Source organism: Lethenteron reissneri, chromosome 31 (genome assembly GCF_015708825.2).
Source record: "Lethenteron reissneri isolate LAM-NWPU_2019-01 chromosome 31, ASM1570882v1, whole genome shotgun sequence".
NCBI lineage: Eukaryota > Metazoa > Chordata > Hyperoartia > Petromyzontiformes > Petromyzontidae > Lethenteron > Lethenteron reissneri.
The window spans coordinates 11,800,067-11,815,083 of NC_083809.1; the positions used below are offsets into that span (position 1 = coordinate 11,800,067).

Here is a 15,017-nt window from a genome sequence, read left to right on the forward strand (position 1 = left end):
TAGTTAAAAAATAAGTAATATTAAAAAAAAACTTTTTTTTAAACACGCTTTAATGAAATGTACCGTACCAGTAATGGAAGAACTCCACGACTCCAGGAAGTGGCCCCGAAGCTTGCCATAACGTAAGAGACCGTCGTGATTTACAGCCAACGTGAGTTGAGCGTGGACAATTAGGCCCAAGCCGAAACATAACATATACAAAATTAAGTTTAAAAATATATCTTTTTTAACTTTTTAATGATAGAATATAATATTGTCATCAGTATGACATAAGTATACAGTACCAAGTTTGCAGTCGATACCACATTGGGAAGTGGGTAAAATTTGAGTTACAAGATTTGAGGATACAACAGACAGAGTGAGTTAATAAAAAGCGTGTAATAATAAATAAATACATATAAAACAGGGGGAACATAGAGAGAGAGAGTAGAGCGATGGGGGAGGGGTAGAGAGAGGGGGTAGAGAGAGGGGGTAGAGAGAGAGGAGGTAGAGAAAGGGGGTAGAGAGAGGGGATAGAGAGAGAGAGGGGGTAGAGTGAGAGGGAATAGGGGTAAGGAGGAGGAGCAGAGCGTGCTTCGTGTTGATGTTTGTGTCGACGAAGATTTTAGCACAGATTGCTTTTGTTGCACAATGGTAAAACACGTAAAATATTTCATTTATAAAGGGGGGGGGGGGGGCACATAAAGCAAAGCAATGGAAAATAACCGAAATGATGAACGAAGCAAAGTGCCGACTAAACCGAGCATCTTCTTGTTTCCTCTGATCGTAAAAAAGAGAGGGGGATAGACAGGGAGAGAGAGAGAGACAGAGAGGTAGAGAGACAGGGAAAGAGACATACAGAGAGACAGACATAGAGACACAGAGAGCTGTGTATACTCGCTCGAGCTGCCAGAATCGAGGGTCGAGACCCCCCGCGTGGCGACTCCTCTCTCTGTTCCCACGACAGAGGTCGCAACCGGGTACCCGATACCCGTACCCTACCCGATACCCAGCTACCCGTACCCGGCCGGGTACGTCCTCTGCATGGCACACAAACAGAGGGGGCGGCAGAGAGACGGAGTGGACGAACGCAGTTGGAGGCTGTACCAATTACACCGTGGTGGTGAACTCATGAGATTCACATTTTCAATATTGTACAGTTTTGCTGGCTGTACACACACAGAGTACACACACAGTATACACAGAGTACACACACAGTATACATACAGTGCACACAGTACACACACAGTACGCATAGTACACACAGTATACACACAGTGCACACAGTACGCATAGGACACACAGTGCAGACAGTACACACACAGTGCACTCACATTACACAGTATACACACAGTACACACAGTGTTGTATTTCTGTGTGTATCTGTGTGTGGAGTGGTGGTGTAGAGGTTAGAGCTCTGAGTCGTCCTCTCTCTCTCTCTGTGCATGCTGGGAAGTGGGTGTGTCCTGCAGGAGCTCCTGCTTTCCGATCTCTGTGCACAGGGGCCTGGGTTTTTCTCCATCCTGATCCTTGCCTGAGAATGAGTTAACTCACCTTTGGTGGTCTTCTCTCGGTTTTCTTCATTTATAAAGTCGGATTGTGTCAAACAACCTTCTCCCCTTAACTGTGAGTATTGTTACTTCACGTGGTGTTCCCTATTTTCTGGTGTTTTTCTTCGTCTCAACAGCACTCACCACCACGCCCCAGGTCTGCTTGGTTTAGCAGCCTGGAGACTCTGCCTACCCCTCTCTCTCTGTTCTACTCCTTCCCTCACATCACTCCTTCTTTCTCTCTTGCTGTCTTATTCATCTTTCTCTCTTCTTATTCTCTCTTGTGAATAATATTCTTTGGCGACTTTTCTTATCACTCGTGTTGTACTGCTGCTGTTCATCATGGCACAGCATGACAAGTTCGAGTCTTTCTCTCGGAGGAACGCAGCCATTTGCTTTCCTCCACCCGAGGTCGCCATCGAGGTCGTCATTGCCGCGGTGGTCGACCGCATCAGGCCTGGCAGGCATCCTCATTGCCCAGCGACAGAACCGCGGCATGGTCGTCTACATGACCGAGGAGAGTTTGGCGGCGCGCCTCGTGGAGACGGGACTTGGCATCAAGGGGGAGCTGTTCGTGCAGTGCACCCCTCTTTCTTCACCCGCCGTCAAAGTGCTGATCTTCAACGTGCCACCCTTCCTCAAAAGCACCGAAATGCAGCGAGGACACGGGACCCAAAGCTGGCACACATCATGTTGCTCCGGCGACAAACATTCATGATCCTGAAGGACACAAACACGGACCTCAACGTGACCTTCAAGTACACTGATTGAGGGCTACGTCTACACCGTGTACGCTTCCACGGCCGTGCCGCGGTGTTTCGGGTGCGGTGGTGCCGGCCACGCCCGGAAAAATTGCCAAGGAAAAGGAAAATGCTGCTCAGCCTGCACCAACACACACAGTGCAGCAGCAGAAGCCGCCGCAGCAGCAGAAGCAGCAGCAGCAGGACCCTGCTGACTCTGCGGCTGACCACGCAAAGTCAGCGACTGACGGCGAGTGGGATGGCTTCACCATCGCAAAAGCGCAAGGCTAAGGGTAGCCCCGCAGCGGGAGGGCGCGTTGGCACCCTTCCTAAGCGCACGGCCACCGCGGATGACAACAACAAGCCGGACGACTTCCCAGACGCTGCAGCAGGGCGTGGCGACGAGCCCGAGCCACGGGACGTGGCGAACGCCGCTGACGAGGCCCACCCAACGGACGATGCCGAGACAGAGGGACGACCACCGGACCCGGCCTCGGCTGAATGACAAGGGGGGCTGCAGACGACCGCTGCACCTTACGGTGCCACGGCACTCGAGGGTGATGGTCGACCCACCTCCTCATCCAACGAGGTGAAGGCTGCAGAGCCCGCAGAGGAGAGCCACCCCGAGCCCGAGGAGACCACGGCTCTGTGTGGCTCGACGGAAGAGGTGGCCGCCGAGCCTCACGCGAGCACGCAGGAAGACTTTGACGATGAGCAGTCGGAGTCTGATGTCGAAGATAACGTGAGCAAGATGAGCTTCTCGCAAGTTAAGGGGGAGCAGGAATATGCACCCAACGAGATCCTCCACTTCCTCCAATCTACCTACAGGACGCGTGGGGTCAGCGTACAGGCATTTTTTCCCGATATGCTGGGCTTCTTGAAAGCCGCACAGAAGATATATTGTGAGCCATAAAAGTTTGCGTTCAGCCTGCAGGAATGCTACCAACTGAAAGCGTTGGTGCAAAAAGTGAAGTGATCCCCTGCAGCCACTGCCAACACCTAATGCCATGGCTTTGGGTGTCAAGATAGCAAGTTTGAACTGCAACAGTGCCCGCAGTGACAAGAGGTGGCACCGCGTCTGTTGTTTTCTCAACGACCAAAAGGCGGACGTAACTTTCCTGAAAGAAATGCACCTTGACGCCAGTCTGCAGTCTCAGCGTCAGCACCTCATAGGCAGCCAGTCCTTCTTCAGCCACGGCGAAGAAAACCTCGCTGGAGTCGCGATCGTGTTTGATCCAAAGTTTATTCCTGAGAGCGTGGTCTTTAAAGAGGTCGTGATAGGACATTTGATCTCCGTGGACTTTGTGTTCAAGAACACGAGGCTGCGGTGCTTCAACTTGTACGCGCTGAGCAGGAGCTGCGAGAGGAAGCTCTTCTTCTCTGGCACGCTGCGGGACGCCCTGGAGGCAGACGATGCGGACAACGTGCTCACGATCGTCGGGGGTGATTTCAACAGCACCTTCGACCTGGCTCTCGACTGCAACAGCGCTGAGCCTCACCCAGAATCTGCACGGGCGTTAGCCGACATAGTGCAGCGACTGGATCTGCTCGACACGTGATGACTGCAACATCCGGCCCAGCGGCAGTACTCTTGGTGCTGCTCTGGCTCTCAAGGGAGGATAAGCCTCGCCAGGTTGGATCGACTCTACATCAACGCTCGCAGTGCGAACCTGCTCGGTGACAGCAAAATTGTCCCATCTGGGTTCTCTGATCACCACCTGGTCTCCGTGCTGCTGCGAGTGCCCAGAGAGAAGCGTCGCAGTGCACGCTGGAAACTTGACGTGCAGCTGCTCGAAGACAAAGGCTTTAAAGAGACATTCAAGGCCTGTTGGGCTCACTGGGTGACCACCAGAATCAGCTTCAGCTCTAGCCAGCGATGGTGGGAAAACACAAGGCACAGATCAGGGCTCTCTGTCTACAGCTTGTGAGCCAGCATGCCACCGCCAAGGAGGAGGCGGTACAACACTTACAGAGCGAGCTGCTGCTACTCGAGGTGGAGCTGAGCTCATCCCAGAACGCGCACAACAACAAGGGTGAGGTGCTGCTAGAGAAGCAGCGGCTCTTCAGGGCTGTCACGGACCAGCAGGCGCATAGCGCATTTGTTTACAAAAAGATGCAGCACCTGTCACACATGGACTCTCCCTCCAAATATTTCTTTAGATTACAAAACAAACAACAACAAAACAAACAACACCATTTTAAGTTTACAAACCCCAAAGGGAGAGACAGCCACAGCTGAGGGTGAAATTGCTAAGATTGCGAGGGAATTTTATTCCAATTTGTTCAAAGCTGAAGGCATACATGACAAGGGCTGTCCAAGAACTGCTAGATGGGGGCCCTACCTTAGGGGACTCTGAGAGCAAGTGTCTGGAAAGCCCCATCACCCTGGAGGAGCTCCACACCGCCATGAAAGGACTCGCAAAGCCCAGGGATTGATGGCCTGCCAGTGGAGTTTTACGCGGCCTTCATGGATGAGCTCGGCCCCCGCCTGCTGTAGTTGATGACAGAGCCTGCAGAAGGGGGAACTTCCGCAGAGCTGCAGGAGAGCGGTAGTCACCATGCTGCCTAAGAGGGGGGACCTGCGCTGCATCGAAAACTAGCAACCTGTGTCCCTCTTGTGCGCTGACTATAAAATATTCGCCAAGTTCTGGCCAGCCGTCTCAAAACGGTGGTGGGTCAGCTCGCCCAACTCGACCAGTCATATTGCATCCCTGGCCGGTGCATTTATGACAACATCAGCATGGTCAGGGATGTAATCTCTCTCGTGGAAAAGCACAACACGGACTTAGGCCTCCTCTTCGTGGACCAGGAAAAGGCGTTCGACAGAGTGAGCCACGCGTACCTGGGGAAACTGCTCGTCTCACTCGGGTTCGGTCAGAATTTCATATCACATGTACAACTCCTGTACACGGGCACATCCAGCTTTATAAAATAAACCAACGTCTTGGCATACCTTTTCCCGTGATGAGGGGGTCAGGCAAGGACGCCTCGCTCCGTAATGTTCTTCAGCGGGCGAGTGCTCATAGGAAATAACCTGGTAGCCTCTGTGTTGTGACATAGGGCCAAAGTCCTCCAGCTCCCAGACTGGCTACTCACGAGGACAAACCGGTCACTCACCCACTTTGTGTGGCACGGCAAGCACTGGCCGAGGCCAGGGGTCCTCTGCCTGCCGGTGGGTGAGGGCGGCCAGGGCCTGGTGGATGTCTCCGCCAGGGTCATGAGCTTCAGGCTTCAGGCCGTGAGGCGTCTGCTGCATGACCAGGAGGAGCTGCCCTGGACGTCTCCGGCCCTCAGCCTGTTGAAAGACGTGGGGGGGGGGGGGGGGTGCCTGGGGAACGGAAGGGAGATTTTCCTGTTGGACCTGGCTCTAGTCGACTACACAAGGCTGCCAGGGTATTATCAAAGCCTCTTAGATGCGTCGCGGAACCTTGAATGGAGCAGGGCGAGCCCGCACTGTGCCCTCAAACATTTCATACACGAACCCCTGTTCTGTAATAGCCTCTTCAAAGGAATAAGGGAAGAGAGAACGCTGGCCCTCCGTTTCACCTCGGCAGGGGTGCGGACGGTCGGCGACCTTGTAAAGAGCCACAACCGTCACCCCAAGTGGAAGACCGTGGCCGAGATCAGCGGCACTGCAGGGCTCCGATCTATGCTCGCCGGAGAGAAGCTGTTACGGGAGGCACTCGCAGAAATGCGGGAGTTGCGGCTGAAGCTGGAAGCAACTGAAGACAGTGGCGCCGCGCGACCTTCCTCCTCCTTCCCGGAGTTGCGCATCTCCTGCACCCAGCTTCCCGGGCACTGTGACTCAGGGAAGCTGCTGAATCTCGCAGCCTACAGAGACGTGGCCCTCAAGAGTGCCCCAAAAAAAACTCTTGTTATGTGTGCTGCGTCAAGGCGCTGCATTGTCGAGACCTGGAAAACCTCCTGGACACGAAATGGAGGGACTTTTTCTCTCCCCTGATCGAGGCCACCCCCCAGTGGAAGCACCTGTACAAGCCCCCCGTAGCAAAACGCTGCGGGGACCTCCAGTGGAGGTTGGCGCACGGACGCTGCCCTTGGCCGTGTGGCTCAGAAAGATCACCCCGGGGTCGTCAGATCTGTGTGTGGCGTTCTGCGGTGCGAAGGAGGATCTGGCCCACCAGTACTTGGGGTGTCCACGGCTGAACCTGATGTTCCGGCTCTTGGGATCCATCTTCAGTAAGCTGGGGGTGCCTTTTTACAAGAGCTTGTTCATATACGGAGTGCCTTCCTGGCAAATAAGCGCCACGATCTTGTTGTTTACAAAACCCGGAAAAAGAAGCTGCAAGGCGACACGGACGATGGTTGCTCAGCGGTGGCGATGTTGAGGGGCCTGCTCAAGGCGCGGCTCCAGCTGGAGCTCGCGTACCACTCCTATGCCGGGGACGTGCCACGCCATGTTCCTTGAACGATGGGGGGCCGGTCAGGCCCTCTGCACCAACACAAACGGTGCACTGAATTTCACGTTTTGACCGGTCGACTTTAAGCGGGCGATGTGCGTGACGATGCGGTGCTTGCATCGCATGTGGCGGTGTGGTGCACGTGCCGCGGTTTTGCGATGTTGCTGTACTCGATGTTGGTGATCCTGTATCAAAAGCGGCTCCAGAGCTATTGCTGCTGATAGCAATAAAATTGGTTTAAAGTATATCTATGAGTCGTCCCTTCTCTCTCTCCAAGTCGTCCTCTCTCTCTGAGTTATCTTTTCTCTCTCTCTCTCTCTGAGTCGTCCTCTCTTTCTCTGAGTCGTCCTCTCTCTCTATTTCAGTCGTCCTCTCTCTCTGAGTCGCCCTATCTTTGAGTCGTCCTCTCTCTCTCCGAGTCATCCTCTCCGAGTCATCCTCTGTCTCTGAGTCGTCCTATCTCTCCCTGAGTTGCCTTATCCCTTCCTGAGTCGTCCTCTCTCTATCTCCGAGTCGTCCTCTCTCTCTCTTAGTCGTGGTGCGTGAGCGGGGTGGTGCGTGAGCGGGGTAGTGCGTGAGCAGGGTAGTGTAATGGGCGAGGTGGTGCGTGAGCCTCTTTAGGGAAACGCCCCCTGTGGTCTGATGGCTTAGCCCAGGGGTCGGCAATCTGCGTCTCCGGAGCCGCGTGCGGCTCTTTAAAGGCTGCTTCGTGACGTCATTTATTAAGGACCCCACCACCGTCTCGTGCTCATCACCACAGTGGCATTGCAGTTCTTGAAATATTGCGAGGGGGTTCACAGAATTCAAATAAAAACGCCTCTTTTTGTTATGTTGGTGACCGAGCCCTGGTCTAACAACACCACTGGACACAGGGCCCCCCTGGTTCGATTCCATCTCCCGGCGCGGCAGTTAAATCCACCCGGGCCCTGTCCAGTCGACAGCAAGAACGGGTTTTCACCACGGTCAGGGTTACGATCATCGGCGGTTCGCACTGCCACCTCTCCCAAGACAACCGGATGAGTGTGGAAGAGTAGGCCGAGAGCGTCCTCTCTGGAAGCGCCCTCTCGTGGAGGCACTGGCGACAGGAGTGGCGCGCGAGAGAGAGGGAGAGAGAGAGGGAGCGACTTTTGACTTTTAAACAACTTTTATTGCCGCCAGCAGCAACAGCACTGATACGAAATACAAAGTCACCAGCAAATAAACAACAAACACTATAAATCCACGCGCCACGCCCAACACAAAAAAGTCACGTGGTGGTGGTCATCGCGCGCCACGGCGACGAGCGAGTGTTTCATAAGGTGAACACCACGAGGGTGCCGTCCACGCTGGTACAGAAAGGGGCTTTTCCGGCCCCCCATTGTTCGAAGAAGACGTGCACATCACCGGCATGTGTGTTGTATGCATGCTCCAGCCGTACTTTGAGCAGGCCCCTGAACACTGGAAGCACAGAGCAGCCATCAGTGTCTCCTTCCAGCATCTTTTTCCTCGTTCTGTACACCGCCATCTTCGCCGATGGCGAGGTCATGGCGCTTGTTAGCCAGGTAAGTCACCCCATATATGAAGCTGCTGTTGTAGAGGGGCACCCCCAGTTTCCTGAAGATGTCCCCCAAAAGGCGGAACATTGGTTTGAGGCGCTGGCAGCGTAAGTACTGGTGGGGCAGATCCTCCCTGGCACCGCAGGAAATGTACAAGTCTGTTACCCCCGGCGAGATTCGGCAAAGCCACACGGTCGATGACAACGTGCAGTGTGTCAATCTCCACTGGAGGTCACCGCAGCGTTTGGCTACGGAAGACTTGTACATTTGTTTCCACTGGGGGGCGGCCGCAATGAGGGGGTAGAAATGGTCTCTCCATTTTGTATCCAGTAGGTCGGCCAGGTCCCGGGCATGCAGCGCCTTGACACAGCACGTGTAGAGCGCTTTTTTCGGGGCGTTCTTCAGGGGCACGTTCCTGCAGCCTCGGAGCTTCAGTAGCTTGCCGGAGTCGCTGTGGCCAGGGGGCTGCGCGCAGGAGAAACAGAGAGAGGGAGATAGAGGGAGAGAGAGCGCACTTGCAGGGCTGCCCCTTTGCCGCTGGTAGTGGGGGTCGCAATGTCCCTCTGCCCTGGGACGCGGGGAGATGAAGGCCATCTCAGCCTCGTCCGGGGGGGATGGAGAGACGAGATGGGTGGGAGGGACAGGAGAGATGGGGGAGACGGGGGGGGTGATGGGGAGGGTGGGGGAGACGGGAGGGATGGGGGAGACGGGGGGCAAGGGGGGGGGGAGATGCGGGAGACGAGAGGTGTGGGAGGGACGGGAGAGATGGGGGAGACGGGGAGACGTTATCTAGATCACAGAGGCTCCCCTGTGTGCGTGTCTCCATGTGTGCGCGATTGTGCGAGTGTTCGTGTGCATGTGTTTGTGTGTTTATGTGTTTGTGTGTTTATGTGTTTGTGTGTTTGTGTGTTTGTGTGTTTATGTGTTTGTGTGTTTATGTGTTTGTGTGTGTCTGTATGGGTGTGTGTTTGTGTGTGTGTATGCATGTCTGTATGGGTGTGTGCATGTGTGTTTATGTGTTTGTGTGTATGCGTGTCTGTATGGGTGTGTGTATGTGTGTTTATTTGTGTGTGTGTGTATGCGTGTCTGTATGGGTGTGTGTTTGTGTGTTTATGTGTTTGTGGGTGTCTGTATGGGTGTGTGTTTGTGTGTGTGTATGCGTGTCTGTATGGGTGTGTGCATGTGTTTGTGTGTTTATGCGTATGGGGAGGAGAAGTGCAGCAGCTAGCGCGCTGCGCTACGATTCTTGCTCACGGCCAGCTCGAATGACAAATATTTGAACTGGACCTGGGTCTCCCCTAGATCGACTCAGCCTCAAATGAGTACCCGCTGCAGTGTTTAAAGATCGCCACTGGGCAGACAAAGGCAGTCGCGCGTGGCGCTGGCCACCGACCCCCTCGTGTGCGTTCCAGCCTTCATAGATGCTCGCTAACAGCACTTGCCCCAGCAGTCTGTGAATGGCTATGGGGGATCTTTGTCTTTGTGAGTCTCACACGCTCCGCCTGTCGCTCTTCGTCTTCATCTCTCTCCTCCTCTCCCCTGCCTCTCAATCCCTCTCACCTGCCATTATCTCACTCCCCTGGACTCTCTCCTCTCACTATCTTATTACTCCTCTCTCCCTCCATCACCGCTCACCCCTCACCCCTCACCACCCCTCACCCTCCACCACCCCTCACCCCTCACCCCTCACCACCCCTCACCACCCCTTACCCTCCACCACCCCTCACCCCTCACCCTCCACCACCCCTCACCCCTCACCACCCCTCACCACCCCTCACCCTTCACCACCCCTCACCACCCCTCACCCTCCACCACCCCTCACCCTCCACCACCCTCCACCAACCCTCACCCTCCACCACCCCTCACCCTCCACCACCCCTCACCACCCCTCACCCTCCACCACCCCTCACCCTCCACCACCCTCCACCACCCCTCACCCCTCACCACCCCTCACCCTCCACCACCCCTCACACCTCACCACCCCTCACCCTCCACCACCCCTCACCCTCCACCACCCCTCACCCTCTCCATTCGCACCCCAGGTCCCCGCACGCGCAAGAGCAAAAAGAAGGGAGGAGGCGGCGGCGGTGGCGGTGGAGGAGGTGGAGCAGCAGCAGCAGCAGGAGTAGGTGGAGCAGGGGGAGGAGGTGGAGGTGGTGGTGGAGGTGGTGGTGGAGGCGACGCTCGTGAGGACAAGAGGCCGCGCACGGCCTTCACGGGCGAGCAGCTGTGCCGCTTGCGCGCCGAGTTCCAGGCGTCGCGCTACCTCACGGAGGAGCGGCGCACGGCGCTGGCGCGCGAGCTGCGGCTGAACGAGGCGCAGATCAAGATCTGGTTCCAGAACAAGCGCGCCAAGATCAAGAAGGCGAGCGGCGTGAAGAACGCCCTCGCACTCTACCTCATGGCGCAGGGCCTCTACAACCACTCCACCGGGGGTGCTGGAGGTGGTGGTGGTGGTGCTGGAGGTGGCGCTGGAGGTGGTGGAGGTGGTGTTGGTGGTGCTGGTGCTGGAGGTGGTGGTGGTACTGGAGGTGATGATGCTGGAGGTGGTAGTGGAGGTGGTTGCGGTGGTGGTGATTCAACCATCTCGCAGCAGCAGCAGCAGCAGCAGCGGCAGGAGAAGCAGCAGCAGCAGCAGGGTGAAGGATGCAGCGGGGAGCTGGGAGAGGAGGGAACCCCGGAGCCGGGAGATGGACGTGAGAGCGCGTGAAGCAGGGGAGAGTTCGGGGAGATGGGGAGAGAGCGGGCGGCTGGCTGCGTGAGTCTGCCACTCGCTGCGCCTCACCCACGTGTCTGTGTGCGTGTCTGTGGTGTGTCTATGGTGTGTCTGTGTGCGTGTGTCTGTGTGCGTGTCTGTGTGTGTGTGCGTGTCTGTCCTCGTGTCCGTGTGTATGCCTGTAGTGTGTGTGTGTCTGTGTGCGTGTCTGTGTGTGTGCCAGTGGTGTGTCTGTGTGTATGCCTGTGGTGTGTCTGTGTGTGTGTTTGTGTGTCTGTGTGCGTGTCTGTCCTCTTGTCCGTGTGTGTGCCTGTGGTGTGTCTGTGGTGTGTTTCTGTGTGTGTGTCTGTGTGCGTGTCTGTGTGTATGCCTGTGGTGTGTCTGTGTGTGTGTTTGTGTAGAGAGTAGAAACTCGCCTTCGTATTCGCCCGCGTGTATTCGTTCGAATGCGTCTGTGCGTGTGTTCTGTGTATGTACGTGTGTATGAGTGTAGGTGTGCGTTAGCCTTGTGTGTGTGTACGCGTGTAGTGGTTAGCGCTACGCCGCGCTACATACCCGGCGGCCCGAGTTTGATTCCCATTCACGGCCAACACCGGTGACGGTTATATGAACCGGTTCCGGGCCTCCTCTAGGTCGACTCAGCATCAAATGAGTACCTGGTGCGGTGTGTAAACATTGCCACTGGGGAGACAAAGGCGGCCGGGTGTGGTGTTGGCCACCCCCTCGTGTGCGGTGCCGACCTTCATAGGAGCTGCTCGCTAACAGCACTTGCCTCTACAGTCTGTTAAGGCTATAAGGGGTATATTTGTCTTTGTAGGTGTGTATGCATGCATGTATGTGCATGTATCTGTGTGTATGTATGTGTGTATTTAGGAATATGTGTATTTAGGTGTGTGTGTGTATGTATGTGTGTGTATGTGTGTTTGTATGTGTATGTGTGTAGGTATGTGTGTTTATGTGTGTGCATGTGTGTGTGTATGTGTGTAGGTATGTGTGTGTATGTGTGTAGGGATGTGTGTGTGTGTGTGTTTGTAAACTAAAACGAGAACCCGACCTCGTGAAGATATCGACACAATGATCACGGGAACGACGCATCCCATTATTCCTCTTCTCCCGAGTTCCACCGCACCCCCCGCCCTCCGCCCCTCCCGTCTCCCACCGAGATTCCTGGGGAATCATTCATCACAATCTCAATTATTGATCTCTGTTTGGGCGATTCTGCCGACACGCTGTACCTGTCTCAACGCACCAGCATCAAAGCGTCCCTCTCCTAACAGGACCACATCGTCTCTACTGAATGCCCTCGAATAGGCGCCCAGTGTTTGGGTGGCGATCAGCGGTCTTAGGGCTTTGCACGGTCGCGCTCAAGGACAAAGAATATATTGGGAGTATCACGGTCATTTTACGTTGAGTTGCCTGGATCAATTTATCCAGAGCGGCGGGACGCTGCTGCTGCTGCTGATGATGATGATGCAGATTCTCACTCCCTCTTCCAAATGTTACCTCGGCTCCACGTTGCCAGGAAGACGAGTCCGATTTTGAGTGAGACAACGGTGCCCGCAGAAGAGGAGCTGACAGAACTACTAGCGGTGCCCCGATTTCAATCGCCTCTTACCCCCACCGAGACGAGGTCCGATGGGGGGTGGGCGGGCGCTCGACTGTGGGGGAGCTCGGCTCAGCGGAAGTTCGACTCGGACACAAAACACCGCGTGCGCTTCACTCGCAGTTCGGATTCATCGGAATTTGTCAACGGGGGATTCCCGATGGCTTCTTGTGCGGTCTGGGCGAGCGGCGCGAGAGAGCACCGAGCACACCGTCCTGGTCACCCACAGGGGCTGTGACACTCGGCCTGGAGCCCAGGCCTCAGCGGCGGGTGGCTCAGCGAACCTGACACGGCCACTGTGAACTCGTGGTGGCCGTGGCAGGTCACGCAACCGAACTAACAAGTAGAGTCATTTTTAAAAATTCTAATTCGGTAAACAACAACAACTCAATATTGCAAGAGCCGCAATGCCACTGTGGTGACGAGGACGAGACGGTGGTGGAGGTCCTGAATAAATGACGTCACAAAGCAGTCTCTCAAGAGCCGCACGCGGCGCCGGAGCCGCCACCCAATGGGCGACGAGCTTCGCCAACTGAAACAGTCGCAACATCATAGCCCTCACTCTCTCAAGAGATCCCTCGCTCTTATCGCCTCTCGCTAGGATCCATCTCCCTCATTACTCCCCTCACTCTCTCCCACGCTCTCCCTCTTCCTCCTGCTTCCTCGTTCCCCCTCCCTCATTCCCTCTTTTTTTACGATCAGAGGAAACAAGAAGATGCTCGGTGTAGTCGGCACTTTGCTTCGTTCATCATTTCGTTTTCTTTAGTTTTATTTTAACGCTTTGCTTCATGTAACCTCCCCCCCCCCCCTTTTTAAATGAAAGATTTCACAAAATATTTCTCGTTCTCTACCCCCTTTCTCCCTACTCCATGTCTATGTTCCCCCTATGTTTTCTATGTAATATTTGTAATATTTTTAATATATCTTTTACGAGAAGTGCTGCATCTGCACCCAGCCCTTCTCGCAGTGCTACGGCCTCTGACGTGTAGCTCATCTCTGCTCTCTCTCCCTCTCTCTCCCTCCCCCTCATTCCCTCCCCTCAATATCTCGCCCTCTCTCTCCCCTCTCCCCGCCTTTCTCTCTCTCTGTAGTAGAATCCAATAATCGATAATGCGCGCGTAACGACGAATAGATCATTCATCGATCCGTTTAAGCTCACCTTGGAACTCTCCTAATATCGTGCGCTCTATCTGAATCTATTCATAGATCCTTCGGGCGTAATCGATTCGCACCCCTCCCCCACTAAATTCCGAGCAATGTGGGGGGGGGGGGTTCAGTGAATCGATAAGTCGATTTAAGTTGCGCCTCAATCGTGATTGCTCGTGGCCTGTTGGCGAGGCAGGCAAAGTGTCAGGTGATCATCTCTGCGCGTGAATCGCGATTCCAATCCCGATTATCTCTCTCTGTGTGTCTATGTGTGGGGTTTGAGTTTCCTTGCTCCGATTTCCTCCGACACGTTCAAATGCACGCACGCACTCATTTATTAGATATATAGAGAGAGAGGATCGCAGAGCTCGGGCAATGGTTGGTGAGCACTGGCTCTTTACTGCCCGGCTGCTGCTGCTGCTGCTGATTCCTCTGCGAGTGTGAAAGAGATGCAATTTGCGTGGATATTTAAAACTGGTGCGTGGATGACGTCACCGCGCACATTTGCGTGATGACGTTAAGCCAGGTGCGTGTATCGCGCTGACGTCATCACGTCCCTTCCCAGTGCCAGTGTGAGGGACACGAAGGCGGAGCACCTGCAAGTGCTGGCGGAAAGCGCCCCTCGCCGACAGAGGGAGCTCCTGGGAGGTCCCTCTGTCCAGAGTTCCCTCTCCTCGACAGAGTTCACTCTCTAGAGTGAGAGAGTTGAACTCTCCTCTAGAGAGTTGAACTCTCCCCTAGAGAGTTCAACTCTCCTCTAGAGAGTTCAACTCTCTCGAGGAGCGTTCAACTCTCCTCTAGAGAGTTCAACTCTCCTCTAGAGAGTTCAACTCTCCTCTAGAGAGTTCAACTCTCTCGAGGTTCAACTCTCCTCTAGAGAGTTCAACTCTCCTCTAGAGAGTTCAACTCTCCTCTAGAGAGTTCAACTCTCCTCTAGAGAGTTCAACTCTCCTCTAGAGTTCAACTCTCCTCTAGAAAGTTCAACTCTCCTCTAGAGAGTTCAACTCTCCCCTAGAGAGTTCAACTCTCCTCTAGAGAGTTCAACTCTCCTCTAGAGAGTTCAACTCTCCCCTAGAGAGTTCAACTCTCCTCTAGAGAGTTCAACTCTCTCGAGGAGAGTTCAACTCTCCTCTAGAGAGTTCAACTCTCCTCTAGAGAGTTCAACTCTCCTCTAGAGAGTTCAACTCTCCTCTAGAGATGTCCCTCCTCCATTTCATGTACTTAGGGACGTGCTGCTGACCTGACTGTTGTTGTTGTTGTTGTCGTTGTTTCGGGGTCGTTGTTGTTGTTGTTGTTGAGATTTTGGTTTATTTTCTGCTGTGCTGGACGC

The 15,017-nt window shown here is 54.7% G+C and overlaps 1 protein-coding gene across 1 annotated transcript in view; it reads left to right on the forward strand.

Annotated features, from left to right (window-relative positions):
* Window positions 1-11,662, forward strand: part of LOC133349859 (homeobox protein engrailed-1a-like) — a 39,531-nt gene extending 27,869 nt beyond the window's left edge. The window contains exon 3 of the mRNA XM_061563663.1: window positions 10,265-11,662. Coding sequence (XP_061419647.1) covers window positions 10,265-10,932 — 668 coding nt within the window. The 3' untranslated portion in view covers window positions 10,933-11,662. The remainder of the gene's footprint in view (window positions 1-10,264) is intronic.
* Window positions 11,663-15,017: the final 3,355 nt, after the last annotated feature.